Below are 14124 nucleotides of genomic sequence, written 5' to 3' on the forward strand. Positions count from 1 at the left end.
ATGTCGCCATTGCTAGGGTGAGGAAGTTGGGGGTTACAAAGAGCGTGGAGGAGCTGGTGCCCCACTAACAGCAAAGGTTAACTCAAGTGGTAACTGCTCTGTCACTCACATTCCTCTCTGCTCAGCCAGCACATCACTCCTGCTGACTGACTTACAGGGTTTCCTCTTTGGTTTATGGTGATGTAGCATGAGATACTCATGAAGGGAATAAGGCAGAACTTCAGGAACTGAGTCTTTAGGTTCATGATTAGGTAGAAAGCAGGGAGTAAAGAGAGGGGGCAATCCCCATCTCTGTCCTTGATGGAGTCTTGTCCTGGCACAGTCTAATCCTTTGGAGACATAAACATCATGATTTCACATAAGGATGGAGCATGGGTGCCATTTTTAGCTCATAGAAAGACCTCTGGGGAAGGACCCTTGGCAAAATGTCACCAATGCACCTCACCATTCTTTGTTCTTCCTCATTACCTTGATTTGTAGTTTCATATTTTATGATGTCATTGTCTGTTTCTACCCGAGGAATGTATATCTGATGGAGACATCATTGTATTCTTAGTTTTCTGAATACTTCCTAGCATTTGGAAATGGAATAATAAACACCCCTTGAATGAGTGACCTCATTTCTACCCACCCCACAGGCTGATGAGCTAACTTTCCTCATCCTATGTTCTATAGTAGAAAACCCTTTATACTGTGTTATATTTGTCATTATTTTGAACAACTTACTGAAATAGATAATTGATAAACCAAAATCTTTTGGGCTTCTATGGATGGACTGAGACTTCCTGGCACAGAGGGAAGGGACTTTCCTATTTGGGGCTTGAGATCCCAGTTTACTAGATTTTTAATAAGTTCTTTATGCTGTTCCAAAAACAGTATCCACAAAACACAACAATATAACCATACAATTGCAAGAAAAGTTTTATTTCAGGAACTGTATGAAGACATTCCCAAAATTGGTCTGAGAACCAGATGTCTGTGAACTCCCTGAGTTGCATCTTACTTATATTCTCTGAGTTCAAGCCTGGAGAAGTAGTTATCTCTGTGTCCTCATAAGTGCAGTAGAAGATTTGTATTCATTGGCTTTCAAACTTCCAGACTTAACCTTGTCTGTGCTCGTTAGATCAAGATATCTAACGCAACTAAGCGCAACTGACTGTTGACTGACTTTGAAACTCAAATTCCACAGTCACAGAATGTTGTTAGACTAGAAAAGGGCCCTTAACTCTGGGACACACAAGCAGAACATTGTCCCCAGGGGACCATGACACATTAGTACCTGATATTCCAGAGTGCACCACCCTCTCATTGCTCAAGGCACACCTTTGGCCACTCACACCTGTCATTTTAAAATCTTAGGTGCAACAAAATGAATACTCTGGTTCTTAGGCCTGAAGAATACAATGATCTCTCTCCCTGTGGTGTGTATACAATGCGGCAGCTTCTGGGCTTGCTGGAGTTCTGGAATGCCAGGGAGCTTTCTGGGTTTCATTGTATGTGTTTCAGCTCCCCAGGCATAGAGGCTATGTAACTTCCTCCATATTTAGCTTATGTCTCAGGACTCCTGCATCCTCTCCTTTTTCTGTTACATTACGCCTTTCTGTTTAACATTGTGTTAGCTTAGTTCTCTACTTGTTTCCATCTGAGATTCATATAAAGGTGATAGTAATGCTTATTAAAGTCAATAATAAGTAAATGCTTATTAAGTCAATTTAATCCCTGTCCTTTATAGTGAAGAATCATCTTTTTGGCCTATTGTCTAAGGTCAACTGTAGAGAGGAAGATGTGTTTATTTTTGAGAAATGTGGAGTGGTTAATGATAGAGCTAGAATTATATGAATGATTTTTCTCTACTCACTGTAATGTGAGCTTTCTGTCCCAGCTGGTCCCGTGGCCCTTGAGCCCCAAATAAACACACAGACACTATATTAATTATAAAACTGTTGGCCGGTGGGTTGGACTTCTTATTGGCTAGCTCTATCTTAATTACTAACCAATTTCTATTAATCTAAGTATTTCCACATGGTCTTGGCTTACTGGAGAATGCCCTGTGTGTTCTCTCTTCCCTGGTTCTACATGAAGACTATCTACCAACGTTTCCCAGACTTTGTCTCATCTCCTAGCCCTACCTATACTTCTTGCCTGGCCAATCAGCCAATCAGTGTTTTATTCATCAACCAATAAGAGAAATATATGTACAGAAAGACAATCCCCATCAACTCACCACTGGGAGTTTCTTGGTTTACATGGCACAGGCTGTGACTTTTAAACCTAGGATTGTATGCAGTGGTTCCCAGCCTTCCTAATGCTGTGACCCTTTAATACAGTTCCTAATGTTGTGCTGATCCCCAACCATAAAATTATTTTTATTGCTGCATCATAACTATAATTTTGCTACTGCTATGAATTGTAATGTGAATATCTGTGTTTTCTGTTGGTTTTTTTGGGAGTGACAACTCACAAGTTGAGAACTACTGGTATAAAGGCATGTTGTTTAATACTCTCCCTGTTTAACAGAGCAAATGGCATGGTGGTCATGCGAGGCTATGCTAATATCACAATGCCCCTTTACTAGTCTCTGACATCTTTAAAACCATGTGTCTTAATGTTACTCCCTTTTAGAAAGCTCATCAAGTTTTCCATACAGAAATATTTCAAGAAAAGTGATTTCTGTACGTGCAGGTTCTTCTGTACCTTATGGGTGGGAAATACTTCAATTAAAAAAAATGAGGATTTGAGGTTTTTGCACAAAAGTGCATGCATTCATTTATTTTTCATTGTTGCAACAAGATAAGTGAAATTTAACATTTAATGAATTACAAGTGAATCTGGAAGATATTCATCAGGAAAAACAAACCATTCTCATAAGTAGAGACACAAAGCTACATATGACTTTGGAAAAATTATGGTGGTTGGTCCTGAGCAGTGTGGCATGCCCAACATGCAAAGGAAATTTGTTACCAAGGCACTTTCAAATCTGTAAGTGAGACATTTGAAGTCCAACACTTTAACAAAACTGTAAATACAAATAACATGGAGTCAGACTCAGACAGCTGTTCTTCAGACAAATGTCAAGAAACACAGTCATGAGCAAAGGCAGTGAAAAAGGAGAAGGCTCTTTTGGCAAGAGTGATGCCGGATCAAAATCACACTTCTTCTTCCGACTCGTGCTCACGCTCAGCACTTTTCAGGAGTCCAACTTCCGAGGTGCAGACCTTTCTAAGTCTAGATTTAATTAACCTGGGGAAAAAGAAAATCATCTCTGGTTACATGATACCAAGGTTCAAGGCTTTAGAGTAAATATGCAGATTATTCCTACAACAAGTGGAGGCAGTCTCCAAAGTGAAATGGTTTCTATTTGACTTTGAGATACCTGAAAATGTGTACAGACTACAGCAAGGTCTAAGTAAACAGAAAGGTATTATGAGGTTGCTTAGCTATGCACAACTGATCGTTTATTAAACAAGCAGGAGACTGACTGTGACAAGTGTGACATTGGTGGAACATCTACATCAAGCTCACAACTACCTATGGGTTGCAAAGCGACATCATCTTTTTCTGTAACCAAGTACATAACCCTTCCCTAGGGTGACAGACCAAGTGAAGGCACATGTCAAATCTGGGCTGAATTTCTCTTCATGAAAAATTCCTTTGCCTGTTTACATTCTGATTTTTACTTTCTATCTTCCTTTTCCCAGTTGAGTTCTGGCCTGTTCTATTCATACATTATGTCATTCCTTGCACTCTGGGTCCCACACAAATGTGTCACAAGAACTTCACTGACTTCATCCCATTTGCTGGAGTAACCCTAGCCGGAGTCAGAAGTGATTCTAACCTATAACATTGACACATTTGGTCCATCACTGACATGCAGAGCTACCAGTTCTTCAGCTACTGCCACTTAACACTAACACCTCCAATAAACAGCAGCAACCGAGTAGAACTTGAACTTCAGTGGATTCAACAGCCGAGAAACCCTGCTCAGTTCTTCGCCTTGATTACTGACGACTGATTTTGTTCATGTGTTCTGAATACTCCAAGCCACTTCCGTTTATGAGGGCTAATTGGTGCTCTGTAATGGGTTAAGGGCTGGAGAACATTTGTGTCATCTTACAAAAGCCCACATATTCTTTCCACACAGTCCAGTGTCAATCCATGTAAGATGAAAGGGATTAATCAGTTATGTTCGATTCTGAAGACTCGTGGAAAATGAAGCAATCCATGCCTTCTTACTGGAAATGAAATGTTAAATAGACCCAGTCACTCCTACTGCTTCCCCTACCTTTTCTCTGAGTTGTATCGGCTGTGACTGTAAGTCAGGCTCAGATGCAGTCACACCTTTATGGGTTCTAGGCATCTGTAGACCACATGTGAGAATGGTCCTGTGAGGCAGGGTGAGAGCCAGGGTAATAGAAAGAACTACAGCCTGGTGTGATGGCACACACAGTGAACCAGCACTCAGGAGCCAGAGGCATTCAGATCTCTGTGGGTTTATGGCCAGACTGATCTATATAGAAAGTGCTAAGCCAGTTAAGACCACACAGTGATACCCCATCTCAAAAACAAAATCCCCTCAAAATAGCACCCCCAACAACAAATAATGAATAAATGAATTCCTAGACACAATTGCCAGTTACTAGAATGGGGGGCATTTTGGAAATCGAGATCAAGGTGTGTCTCTGTTCTTGCTTCATGATGCAAGAGTTACTTCTAAGAAACTTATGTGCTTGGTGTGCAAAGTACTCCTGAAGCTCAGAAAACACAAGCAACATGGGCCAAATGAATTATAGAAGGTTTCAAAGAAGAGATGGGCATTTAGTGTGAATATACCAGGTAAAGGGAACTGTCTGGTAAAAACATTGGAAGAGGTTGAAGAATAAAACTGGAGTTTCTTGTTTCTAGGGACCTGTGAGTGGATAAGCCATTTATTAGGCATCTGAAGGCTTTTGAAACAGGAAGAGAGAGTAGTCTTCTGTTGGCTCTGGAGGGGAGCTGACACGAAGCAGAGTTTTTCCTTGCATCCTGGGACTGTTCCTGAAGACTCCCCAGCCCCTAAGAAGATGAGGCCCAGATGTCAGCCTGGAACAACAGGGGAAGAGAGCAAGACTCAGTAGCCCAGTCAGCCTTAACAACGAGCTGATGTGCATGCTCTTGGGGAGTGGAAGAGAATGAACAAAAATCACCTGAAGGAGGAAGAACATGTCTACAGAGCAAAGTGAACTGCTCCAAAGCCCAAGAGGGACACCTGGGAGCTGGGCAAGGCAACAGCTTATTTCTTTTTGGAGACCCATTGTCACAGTTGCTCCAGCACCAAGCTCAGCCAGAGGAGGAGGGCTGACCCAGAGCCCATGCCTAGAGGATGCAACGCTGGTTGCAGTAGAAGTTGACCAACCATGGGGCTTAGAACTAGCTTCCATATTCTAGGGGTCTGGAGAACCTGCAAGATGTACAGCCCTATCTACATATTAGTATTTGGATCAACTGAAATTAATATGGATTGTGTCACATTATAAGTTCTTGGGAGCTGGTGTCCACCATGCTGAATACTACATACACATTGCTGAGGTTGCATTTTACTCAGTGCTTCAGTCTGAAGAATTGAGTATTAGAGTCTGCATGTCCAGTAATTAGGATCAGTCAAGCCCAATGTGTTTTGGCACTAACCACCCTAGGAGCCATGATCATCCTCTTTCCTTCTTGTGCATCTTTTGGGCTCACATTGCCTTTCATTTTGTGGGGAGCCTTCCTTGAGCTCCTTGTCTTTATTGCTTCCACTCACTGTCCTGTATTTTAATTGTCCAGCTCTCTAATTTGCCCTGGTTACAGGACGAAAACATTCCCCATGAAAGGGTCTCCACCTCATATTTTTATACCAAAGGAAGAGAATACAGACAAGAAGATAAGATCATCTGGTGAGTTTTCACATCTTCAGGACCATATAAAGCACAGGATCTCATTTAGGCTCTATTATCTCCATTATTAAACAATAAGATCCACACTTACTGTGGTTGAGTAATGACTGAAGTCATAGCCAATAGGCAATAAAATAGAAATATGTGTTCTCAGCAGTCCGCTATGTTGCTCCTCACTTGCTCAGAGAGTTAGATCAGAATTCTTGTATCAAAGAATGCATCATTCAAATTTTGGAAAAATTGGAGTTACCGTCTTATTTAATTTGATTTATACACATTTGTCAAAAAAGGCCCTAAGTTTATAAAATGGGACAATTAAAGTATGTACCCATAAGTAAGTGGAGGTCTCACTGCACATAGGGGAAATGGCTTTCCAGAATAGAGACTCATACATGTGAAGAGACAGAGGTCCAGAAAGGATGCTGTAGGATAGAGAATAGGTCATAAGTACAGCAGCCACACCACTAAACCATTACAACATTAAGTCAACATGTACATGTTTTGCCAGCCATTTCTTTGTGTAGAGAAAACTTCCCAATGCCCTAGTTTGTGTTATGAGAAGGTAATAATAAAATTTTCCTTTTGAATTTGAAGTTCAACACTGTCAAGTCTTGATGGACATATGCAAAGGAATGAACCACCCACTTCTTTTAAAGTGCCAACTTACCAGGTGATAAAAACATAATTTAATCCTGTGATGACAAAGATTGTTGCATAATGCCATGAAAAGCACATGGTAAGAAACATTTTATTCTCAATATCTGATAGATTCCATTCAGGACTTCCACTGAGAGGATACAGGACGAAAGCAATCTGCAACTCAAAAGAAATGCACATTAAAAAGATAATAATAGATAACATATTATTCAATCACATTTTCAAAGAAGGCTCATTTCAAAATGTTGGCTAACTAAGATGACTCCCATTATTTGAGGAGTCACAAACACAGCGCTAGCTTTTTATGTATTCTCCACCAAGGCATATTTTTGAACAGTAATATTAAGTATATTTAATTATCAATTTTCAAAATGTTCATAGTGGCCACTCTGGCCTTGGGCACTCTTTCTGAAATCCCTGGAGCTCTACACTGCACAGCCTCACTCTGGTATTTCAAAATTAGACAGCAAACTGTTTTTTAAATAAATAAATAAATATATTTAAATAAATAAAGATAATATAATATTAAGTGGCAAAGAGTTGGAACTTTCTCCTCAAGATCAAAGATATTTTTTATTATCACATCAATTGAACATTGTATTGAAAATTCTGGCTAAGAAATTTAAGCAAGAAAAATAAAAGTCACTCATTTTGGAAAATAAATTATAAAATGATCTATATTTACATATAATATGATCTCAATTATAGAAAATCATAAATAACCCACCCCCAATTATCAAAGCTATTGAAGGAGTTCCACATATTAGAAAATTGAAAATCAAGACAAAACCATAACATATATTTTTACACACATGTAGTGAAATCCCTACAATGTAGATTTTTAAAATATACTTAGACCAACACCAAACAAAGTGAAGTACTCAAGAACAAAATTAGAAATATAGCTCCATGGTAGGATATCTTACTAGTATTTGTAAGGCACCACTATGGACACCAGGCACCACAGCCACACATGCAATGCAAGTACACACATGGGCACACACAACCACATATGCACATGCAAGCACGTGAACACACACACATCGAAGAGCTTTCAAAATTATATTTCAGAAGCTGCATGAAGTGGGTGAAAGAAATCAAGAACTCCCAAAAATGAAAAACCATCTTAAATGGCAAAAACACCCAGGGCAACGTGCAGAGTTAAAGTAAAAGCTAAGAATATCCCAGGAGGGTTTTTTACAGATATTTTTAAAAGACTGATCATAAAATCAATATAAAACTGCAAGGTATCCATGATTAGCTTTGAAAAGGCATGGAGAAATATCACCAAAGTTGTAGGACACACACCTTTCAATTTTAAAATGTTTTGGAGTTCACAGTCCAGTGAAAATGTTAAATTTAAAATTAAAATGACTCATTGCATTTGTGGGGTTTGGAATGGGGATAACCCTCCTCCCTCATAGGCTCATATATTTGAACCCTTGGTCATTAGGGAGTGGCATTACTTGACAGTGATTAGGAGGTGTGGCCTTTGTGGAGTAGGTGTGGCCTTGATGGAGGAAGTGTGTCAACTGGGGGTGGGTGGGCTTTGGGGTTTCAAAAGCTCAAGCCAGGCCAGTGTCTTTCTCTTCCTGCTGCCCGTGGATCTGGAATCTGGATGGAGAACTCTCAAGCTACTTCTCCTGCACCATGTTTGCCTGCGTGCCCCCAGGCTTCCTTCCTGCCGTGGTGACAATGGACTGAAACACTGAATGCTTTCAACCAAATGCTTTCCTTTGTCATGGTCATGGAGACTTCTGACAGTAATAGAAAACTGACTAAGATAGCATGTTATGTGAATTTTATCCCAATAAGAACTAATGATTTATAAACACACACTCACACAAACACACACGTGATATAGATGGGTGGATGGATAGACAGACAGACAGACAGACAAATAGATGATTGATAGATAGTAGAGAGAGTTTTGTCCTTAAAATCAATAACAAATGCATCTTGTCTCCTGGAATATAAAGAAATCAGAGAAAAGTTATTAAGAAGTGTCTTTTTAGTTGCAACTAACATAACATTTTTGGAGGAAAAAATCATGGCCCTGGACTGGTTGATTAATAAAGGGCATAGGACCATGATAGAAACAGAAAACTTTGATCTGCCTCTCTTCTTTGTCAGGAGCTGACGCAAATGTTGAGTTGAAGAGACATGTTTCCACCCACGACTGCCACTTTGGAATGCAGGCCTAATGCTGCCAGATACTTCTGTTCTTACTGAAAAAAAGGAAGGCTGAGAAAATAAACACTTTAGTGATGTTTCCTGTGTTTCAAATATTGGCAACTAACTCAAAATGTAATCATTACAAATTATATGTTGCTCAGGGCCATCTGGTCTATACTATATTTTGTTGTTTACATTTTTAATTTGTGTGTGTGCGTGTGTGTGTGTGTGTGTGTGTGTGTGTGTGTGAGAGAGAGAGAGAGAGAGAGAGAGAGAGAGAGAGAGGATTCCTATGAATTACCCTGTTTGGCCTCAAGCTTCCAGCTTCCAATGATCTTCTTGCCATAGCCTTCCAAGTAGCGAGGACACAGGTACACTCCCATTTTGCCTGCTATAATCTGTGCTCAGTGTTAGTTCATGATACCAGCTTCTATCTTGGTTCTGGCCATTTAAATCACAGGGTTCCTTTGTGATTCACATAAATGGTCTCTAAAATACTAATGTTCTTCTCTCTGAAATTTCTTGAGCTGAGCTCCCACAGTTCAAATCATCCTCAGCTCTGTCTTCCACGCTTTTAGTAGGAGGGCCCAGTAAACCCTACTTAAAGCATCCAACTGCCTTTCTAGTCCAAAGTCCCAAAGTCTTTCATATTCCTCCAAAAAACCCAGCATGGTCAGTCCTGTTATAACAATACCTCAGTCCCTCATACCAACTTCTTAGTCTCTGTTTGTTCTATTGCTGTGAAGAGACAACATGACCAAGGCAATTCTTTTTTTTTTTTTTTAATGTTATTTACTTTACAAGGAAATTCTTACTAAGGAAAACATTTAATTGGGGCTTTCTTACAATTACCATTATGGCAGGGGACATGGCGGCAAGTGTGGGACTTGAGGGGCAGCTGAGAGTTTAGATCCTGATCTGCAGGCAAGCACAGAGAGACACTGGGCTTGGCTTGGGTTTTGTTTTGTTTTGGTTTGGTTTTTTGAGACAGGGTTTCTCTGTATTGCTTTGGAGCCTGTCCTGGAACTAGCTCTGGAACCAGGCTGACCTCGAACTCCAGAGTGATGGGAGATACCATTCTGTATATATGTTTCTCATACTGGTTAATGAATAAAGCACTGTTGGCCAATAGGAAAGGAAGATAGGAGGGACTAGGAGACAAGGAGGAAAGAGGAAGTAGTAAGGAGGAGTCAGCATGGGGAGACTGGAGAGAACAGAATCGCTGCCCCTGCTCTCCGGTAAGACCACGTGGAAATACATAGAAATGGGTTAATAATTAAGACAGAGCTAGCCGATAAGAAACTAGCACCTGGCCAACGGCATTATACAAGATACAGAGTCTCTGGGTGTTAATTGGGGATGGCGCCATGGCGGGATAAGACCAGCCATGGGAGGAAAATCCATACTCCTTACACCAGAGTGCAGAATACCACCAATGCCCAGCAACCACAAAGCCCACCAGCAGAGACAAACTTCCTCCAACAAGGCCACACCTACTCAACAAGGCCACACCTGCTCAACAAGGCCACACCTGCTAATCCTCCTAACTCTTATTTCTTATTCAGCATTCCAGCTGGTGCTGAGGAAATAAGTGTAGTTGTTGAAATCAGCACCACTGAAGAGAAACCTGTGCTGTACTAGGACAATGGGGAGGTTTTTCTGAGGGTAAAACTCTTCTCTGAGGCTTTATCTTCTGAAGAACCAAGCTCATTTGAAGGGGGTTGGGGGAAAGCTTAAGCTGAAGGGGTTCCCCATTTCCAGAAGGAAGCTGCCTGGGGAAGTGTTTTCCAAAGTCGGCACACAGAAACTTATATAGGTGTGGTCCAAGAGCAATACAAGTAGAAACCTGCAAATTCTAAAGACAAAGGGACAAATAGTCAATGAATAAAATATGAAATAAAGTGAAATGGAGATGCTACAACTCAGTGTCACTTCTTAGTGGGTTGGATGTGTTCTCTCCCACCTCTTTGATTCAGCCCCTGTAGCTGAGAACCAGGCTGCCAGTCTCATTCACACAAGCCAGGTTGATACACCCACCTGGTGACAGAGGTTTTGAAGTGGGACCCCATCTTCTGATAGATCGGTTAATACTTCCTTACCTGGTGTTTGGGGAATTTTTTTTTTTTTTTTTTAAATGAGGTTTTCTGTGAGGCACTGGGAAAGTGTGGAAAGCCTGCCCTGCTATACCTCCTTTTGTCACTAGATGGTGTCTTTCTGGCCACAGATGGACCTAGGCAAGATTCCTGGATCAGTTTACCCCTCATTTCTCAGGTTCCCATGGAGTCAGTAGCTATGCAATTGGGAGGTGGATCCGTCTTGGTTTATGTATTCCAGTGTGCCCACGGGAAAATATCAGCCTTAGGGACCCTGTCACACTTGAGTCCCCATCTCCCCACTCCAGCTCTGATGTGTCTTTGCAGCCTGGCCTGTCTCTCTCCAGATCACTGACTCTGTAGCGCGGAGTCAGGGAAAACAAAGCAACTTCCAGCTACCACACAGTGCAAGCTGTGTGTTGAGGTTGGTGACTGGCTGGTGGGTTTTTCTAGCTACTTCTTTTCTGAAAGCTTGTGTGGGCTTGTTTCCTGCAGCTTCATCTCTCACAGCTAGGGACAGGGTCCTTCATTTTTACCCTGGTTTTCCTCTTTTGCTGGATCTTACAGAATGGGGTCCTAATCTACCATCTTACCCAGAAGCCACAGTTGCTTTTCGAAACTTCCAAAATGAACTGTTACCATCATTAAAATAAATAATGGAAAATTGTAAACTGCCATGTTATAAATGATTTTACTGCTTTTTATTATTTCATTGTTATTTTATATCAGAACAAGGGCAAATTTGAGGGCTTCTTACTGAATACTTTGCTGAAACCACACATGCTAATGTTTGAAAGCTACTTATATGGCTAAAGGCCAAGAGGGAGACAAGAGACATTCTATCCGTTAAGCTAAACTCAAGTAAATTAAGAATATGTAACTAAGGACCCAGAAACTAACAAACACATTCAGTCATCTTTAAAAATGAACATTACACTTTTATCACCTATCCTAATTTGTTTTCTACTATAAAATTATAAGAGAAAGGATCTATGAAAGAATTATTCTGACTGTATTTTGTATGCTACCCTCCAATAAAAAGTGTTTTGATTGGTTTAAGGTGCACTACTATTAGGTTTTAACTCTAGTTAACTTTCTTCTCCAATAAGGGATAAGCCAGAGATCCATTTTCTATAGTTTAGAGTGTTAATTTTATATCGCTATATATTTTATTATTATCATTTACATCAATATTACAAGTCCAAACATGCTTTGGAGTACTACTGTGAGTCATTTCTCCAATTTGGAATGGACTTTCATTTTAAATAAAGATTTATTTATTTTATTTTATGTGTATGAATGTTTACTTGCATATATGTATGAACACTACTTGCATGCCTGATGTGGGGTTACAGAGGGTTGTGAGCCATCATATGTGTGACAGAAAGTAAGCCTCAGTCCTCTGCTAGAGTGGCATGTGCTCTTAATTGCCATATTGTTTTTCTTAATGTCCAGATGAGGCTGAGTTTCAGTTTGGACTCAGAATCCTGGCACTTGTCCTGTGAGCAATCTTTGGGACACGGGGACAAGAGCTAGAATATACACAGGAAGCAACTGTCCATATGTGTGTGTGTCGGGGGAGGCAAAGGCAACAAGAATAGCTTCCCCGCTGCCTGACTGTCCTGTGCTCTGTGAACAATGAGGAGAAGCAAAGGAAAAACCAACTGCAGGGCGAGCCTGTGGGAACACGCTGCGGGGCGAGCCTCTGAGCTGCTCTCCCACAGGGAGCCGGGAAAAGACTGTCATGGGAAGAAGGGCACAGGGAGTTTCTCTTCTTTTTTTAAATGTCACAAAATGGCTTAGTCATCGAATAAACATGTTTTAAATGCCAGATGATTCAGGAAATAACTTTTTATAGGTTAGGAGGGGACTTTCTCTCCTGTCTGCACATTACACAACCGTTTCAATCTAAGTTACACACCTTTGCCTCATTCGGCTCACACCTCCATCCATGCATTTCCAAGAATACAAGTGCAATTTGCTCTAATCTGTCTGTCTATAACGTCGGCACTAGTGTTGGCCATTTGTGGAGATGTGGTGAGAGACAGAAGTGGTAAAAAGCAAATCACAATTCGATGCCTTTAGCTTAGGAAAGAGATTTGAACATCAATGTTCATACACTGCATATACCAATAAGACATAGAAGCTTAAGACATTCCCCTGAGTTGCCAAACATATGTATTTCAGAGGAATTAAAGGATGAGGCAGTTACTCTAGTTTAAACAGTTATTTCCTGTCAGTATATATTTACCCAGGTTAAAAATGGTAATTTTTCTTTAAGGTCCCAAGGCTAGACACCTGGCCTCAATCTAGGCATACTGATAAGTTAAAAGACTTCTAAATAATCAGAAATTTATCCCTAAAGATTGTAACCCCATGTTTTTTTTTTTTAAAGAAAACTTCTGAAAATAGGAAAATACTACTTTTGTGCCCAAAATGGCAGCATTAAGCTGTCTTGTTCTCGGTTGACTTTAAATAAGAATTGACTTTATCAATCCTATCTTATCTTGTAATTTCTTTCTTCAACTCTCTGGATTTCTTCTTTCGATCTTACCACCTTTCTTCACATGAATATTAAATTCCTTAATGAAATTGAACTAGTATGTACGTATGTTACAATTTGAATAATACATACGTCCTCAAGGTCCATATGGTAGAGGCTTGCTCTCCATGGTGTCATTATTGAGGTCACCTACCCTTTAGGTTAGAGGCCTAAAGGAGCCTTTGGGTCATTAGGGGCATATCCTTGAAGGAGACTGTGGAACCCTGGTCATTACCTCTGTCTTTCACTTTCCAATCATGAGGCGAGTGTTCTTTCCACATTTTCCTGCTGTGGTATGCTCACTTACTCTAGGCCTAAAAGCCAAAGGACCTCTGAAACCATGTGTGAAAATAACTATTTTCTCTCTGTAATTGGCCAGCTCAGGCATTTGATGCACTGACAAAAAGATAAATAATGAAAAACCCTGAACTGAGCAAAGAAGTGATATATTCCTTTTCAAACACACAGAGAAATCATACTGACATCACACTATGTCCCAAAAGACATAGCACCCTTCCAAAGAAAACACATTCTCTACTTACAATGTAACTAACTGGGAATGAGTGATATGTATAAAAGATACACTCTGAAATGTAAAATTGTGTTCCTAGACATGGGCCTACAACTAAGTGATAGGTAGTAGGAAGTATGCCCATGAATTAAAGATGAAACCACACTAGAAATGTAATAATAAAAATTACAGTTAAAATAATGTCTAGGCTTAAATGTGTTTTTTTAAAAGAAA

General features: G+C 40.2%; 1 protein-coding gene across 4 annotated transcripts in view; it reads right to left on the minus strand.

Annotated features, from left to right (window-relative positions):
* Positions 1–2733: 2733 nt before the first annotated feature.
* LOC127227396 (transmembrane protein 45A) overlaps positions 2734–14124 on the minus strand; it is a 73334-nt gene continuing 61943 nt past the window's right edge. For 2 of the 4 annotated variants that reach the window (XM_051191698.1, XM_051191696.1), the window contains exons 5-6: positions 6580–6725; positions 4907–5079 (exon numbers count right to left, since the gene is read on the minus strand). In XM_051191698.1, coding sequence (XP_051047655.1) covers positions 4929–5079; positions 6580–6725 — 297 coding nt within the window. In that variant the 3' untranslated portion in view covers positions 4907–4928. Of the gene's footprint in view, positions 3241–4906; positions 5080–6579; positions 6726–14124 lie in introns of those variants that run through there. The other 2 variants (XM_051191697.1, XM_051191699.1) reach the window with 2 other exon arrangements.

Source organism: Phodopus roborovskii, unplaced genomic scaffold, assembly GCF_943737965.1.
Source record: "Phodopus roborovskii unplaced genomic scaffold, PHOROB, whole genome shotgun sequence".
NCBI lineage: Eukaryota > Metazoa > Chordata > Mammalia > Rodentia > Cricetidae > Phodopus > Phodopus roborovskii.